General features: G+C 32.3%; 1 protein-coding gene across 1 annotated transcript; it reads left to right on the top strand.

Moving 5' to 3' along the window:
• Positions 1-2169: 2169 nt before the first annotated feature.
• LOC109129665 (defensin-like protein 43) lies at positions 2170-2716 on the top strand. The gene is made up of 2 exons (XM_087489910.1): positions 2170-2309; positions 2447-2716. Exons 1-2 carry the CDS (start codon positions 2225-2227, stop codon positions 2605-2607), a joined length of 246 nt encoding a protein of 81 aa, XP_087346036.1. The 5' UTR covers positions 2170-2224; the 3' UTR covers positions 2608-2716.
• Positions 2717-3604: the final 888 nt, after the last annotated feature.

Raw genomic sequence — 3604 nt, 5'->3', positions numbered from 1 at the left:
AAAGAGATTACTATTTGTTAATCTCAAAACATTCAAAAAAACACCTAAATCTCAGAGACAATCGAAGTTTTAAAGTAAACCCTAACCATATATGACCCAAATTAATACAAATACACAAGTTATGACCGTAAACAAATCGTAGGACAACAAATAAACAAACTGTATAATAATATAATCGTTTATGAAGAAAGCCCCAAATTGATTTTAAAACCCTAACCCTAAATGAACTAAATCGATACCATAACACAAGTTATGACCATAAACAAACCGTAAGACAACAATTAAACAAGAGAATAATCGTTTATGAAGAAAGCCCCAAATTGATTTTAAAACCCTAACCCTCAATGACCCAAATCGATACCGTAACACAATTTATGACCATAAACAAACCGCAAGACAACAATTAAACAAGAGAATAATCGGTTATGAAGAAAGCCCCAAATTGATTTTAAAACCCTAACCCTAAATGACCCAAATCGATACCATAACACAAGTTATGACCATAAACAAACCGCAAGACAATAATTAAACAAGAGAATAATCGTTTATGATGAAAGCCCCAAATTGATTTTAAAACCCTAACCCTAAATGACCCAAATCGATACCATAAACATAGCGAAAACTTAGAATAACATACACAGAATAACAATTAATCGAAGGAAGAAGTGATTAGGAGAAAGAAGAAAAGCTTACGTTGCAGATTAGGGTTTGAATCCCAGAGAAAGGCGAGAGACGAAATGATGAAGATGATGTCGAAGATGATGAAGCTTAATCGAAGATGGAGAAGAGAAGATTTGATTGAGTGAAAGATCGGAGAAGATGAGCAGAGATGTTTTTTCCGGTGTCGCCAAGGAGAGGAGACAGAGAACTCGAAGAAAAAAAAAGAGAGAAGTGAGCTCAGGGTTAGTGAAGAGCAAACCGTTTGGGACAATTCTAATCAGAATGCGGAGTCGGTTTCGGGTTGGCTCGGTAATCATAACCGATCGGTTTTACCTAAACCAAAAATTGGCAGCCATATATATGTCAGGTTCCTCGGTTCTGTTTGTCCGGTTTTCGCCGTCATCCGAGGGCGAATAATAAGGCATCTTTACAATAAGGACATGTCGAGCATGTTTTTTTCTGCATTTGTACTTATAAATATGCTATCAGATCAATTGGTGGCAGCTTGTCCTATGGGAAGGTTGTTAAAGGGTCGGGACCAGGGTTCGAGGAACGCCTGGCACACCAATAACCTACTGGTGGATTGGGATATCTATAGTGAGGGGTTAAGATCGATGCTCGCAGGGCAAGTTTGAAGTCCGTTTGGGCGGCTAGCGGTGGGCTAGCGGGGTCTACGGACGGTCCGTTGGGGCGGCTAGCGGTGGACTAGTGGGATCTGCAGAACAGATTGTCACATTATGTCATTATTGACACACCACGTCACGGTTTTTTTTTGAGAAATAAAAAAAATCATAAATCTTATGTAGATGCTTGGTTTTAACTTCATGTAGTTTCTAATTATCTTCCTAGTTACTATGATGCTTTTCAAGAAATCCAAAAATTCCTTACTCTGTTACGGAAAAGGATATTATTGTAGAAGAGCCACCAATAGTGGGATTGAGACTTAAAAAAACATAGACAATAGTCATTGTCACATATGAAAATAATAAGTCATCCATGGATGATGATCAACTTAAATAGGAGACAACAAAAGCAATTAATTATTTGCAGCTATGTGGTTTCGATATGATTAAGATTTAATTAGAGTAAATTAAGAGTGTGGCAATGTATAAATATTTATGCTCGATTCTAATAGAGTTTATTGATCTATAAAATATTTTTCAAGTTCGTAAATGCTACGGAGGAAGTAATTCAGAGAATATGCTTATATTGGTAAACTTTTTTTTTTCAATGTTAACCTTGGTTTTTAAACAAATATTTTTTTTAAAAAGTTTTGTATGTAAACATAGTCATAAAAATTCAAATATCTTCTAGTCAGAAAAAATATTCTTTAGTATATGTGGAAGAGCCAGCTATGTTAAGAAATATATTATTAGTATATATGAAAGATGCATCAGTGGTAACAAAAAACGAATTGTAAACGTTTTTTTTTAACCAAAAAACCTAAATGCCCTATAAATAGAGCTTGTAATTACAATCTAAGAAATCACAGAACAGATTTCTCCAATATTATACTACATTATAGTTGATAACTTGATACATAGAGTATAAAACAAGCAAGAAAATGGGCATCACAAAGACTTCAGTGACCTTTTTACTCTTGATAGTATTGGTAGCTTCTTTGTCGAGTTACAACGTCTTGGCTTCAGGTAACATTTTTATTTCTATGTTGTTTTTTACTAATTTAAGTTTCATTATTTGAAAGCAAAGAACATTGACATATCTATAATCTACATATGATTGTATATGATATGTATGCATGTGTGGTGACTTTGTGGACATGCAGAGATCAAACCAACAGGGAGAATCGATGATATGTGCCCGACTACTTGTTCGGCAACGTACGGGAATGGTAAATGTAAAGTAGATTGTATTAAGGCTGGGTTTGCATCCGGACAATGTGCTACTTCTGATATATTCAAAAACAAATGTTGTTGCGCCAAGTGATCATCAAAACCAATATTTGTCTTTGCAATTAGCATTGATAGTATGTATTTTTTTTTTTGCCATGATGAACACAAATGCAATAAAATTATCTTGTTTTATGTCTTTCTAATCAAAAGTACCAAGTATACACTGTATATAAGTCCATCCAACTATCACCATGCACAAGTTTTCTTTTTAAGATAAATTATATAAAAAAAAAAATCATAAACTTTATTTAGATATATGCTTGGTTTAACTTCATTTAGTTTCTGATTATTTTCCTAGTTACTAAAATGGTTTTTAAGAATTCCAAAATTTTTCTTACTCTCTGTTATGGAAAAGATATTATTGTGTGTTTGATATACATATTTTAAGAACAAATACTCTAACCATAGTGGGAATGGGACTTAAAAACAATTACACAATAATCATTGTCACATATGAAAATAATAATTCATCCATGAATGATATAATGATGATCAACTTAAATAGGAGATGACAAAAACAATTAATTATTTGCAGCTATGTGGTTTCGATATGATTAAGGTTTAATTAGAGTAAATTAAGAGTGTAGCAATGTATATATATGTATGCTCGATTCTAATAGAGTTGATTGATCTATACAAGATTTTTCTTGTTTGTAAATGCTATGGAGGAAGTAATTAAGAGAATTTGATTATATTGTAATATATGAAGCAATTGGCTTATGCTTATGTTTAATTAACACTCAAACTCAGATGCGTACTTTTATATATCCATCATAATGATGTTGAAACGACCTGACCCGTTTTTTTTAATAATAATAATAATAATAATAATAATAATAATAATAATAATAATAATAATAATAATAATAATAATAATAACTAACTAACTAACTACGACTAGTGGTCCCATACCCACTAGCCATCTAACCACAATCACAAATAACAGCAGAATAACAATACCAATTAAATAACCAATAATAATCCATAATCAAATAACCAATAACCAATCCTAACCATTTCAATGTGAAACA

The sequence above is a fragment of the Camelina sativa genome, chromosome 16, assembly GCF_030686135.1.
Source record: "Camelina sativa cultivar CO46 ecotype springtype chromosome 16, ASM3068613v1".
Lineage (NCBI taxonomy): Eukaryota > Viridiplantae > Streptophyta > Magnoliopsida > Brassicales > Brassicaceae > Camelina > Camelina sativa.
Note: the sequence above shows the minus strand (reverse complement) of the source record. Positions and strands in the feature narration are given on the sequence as shown.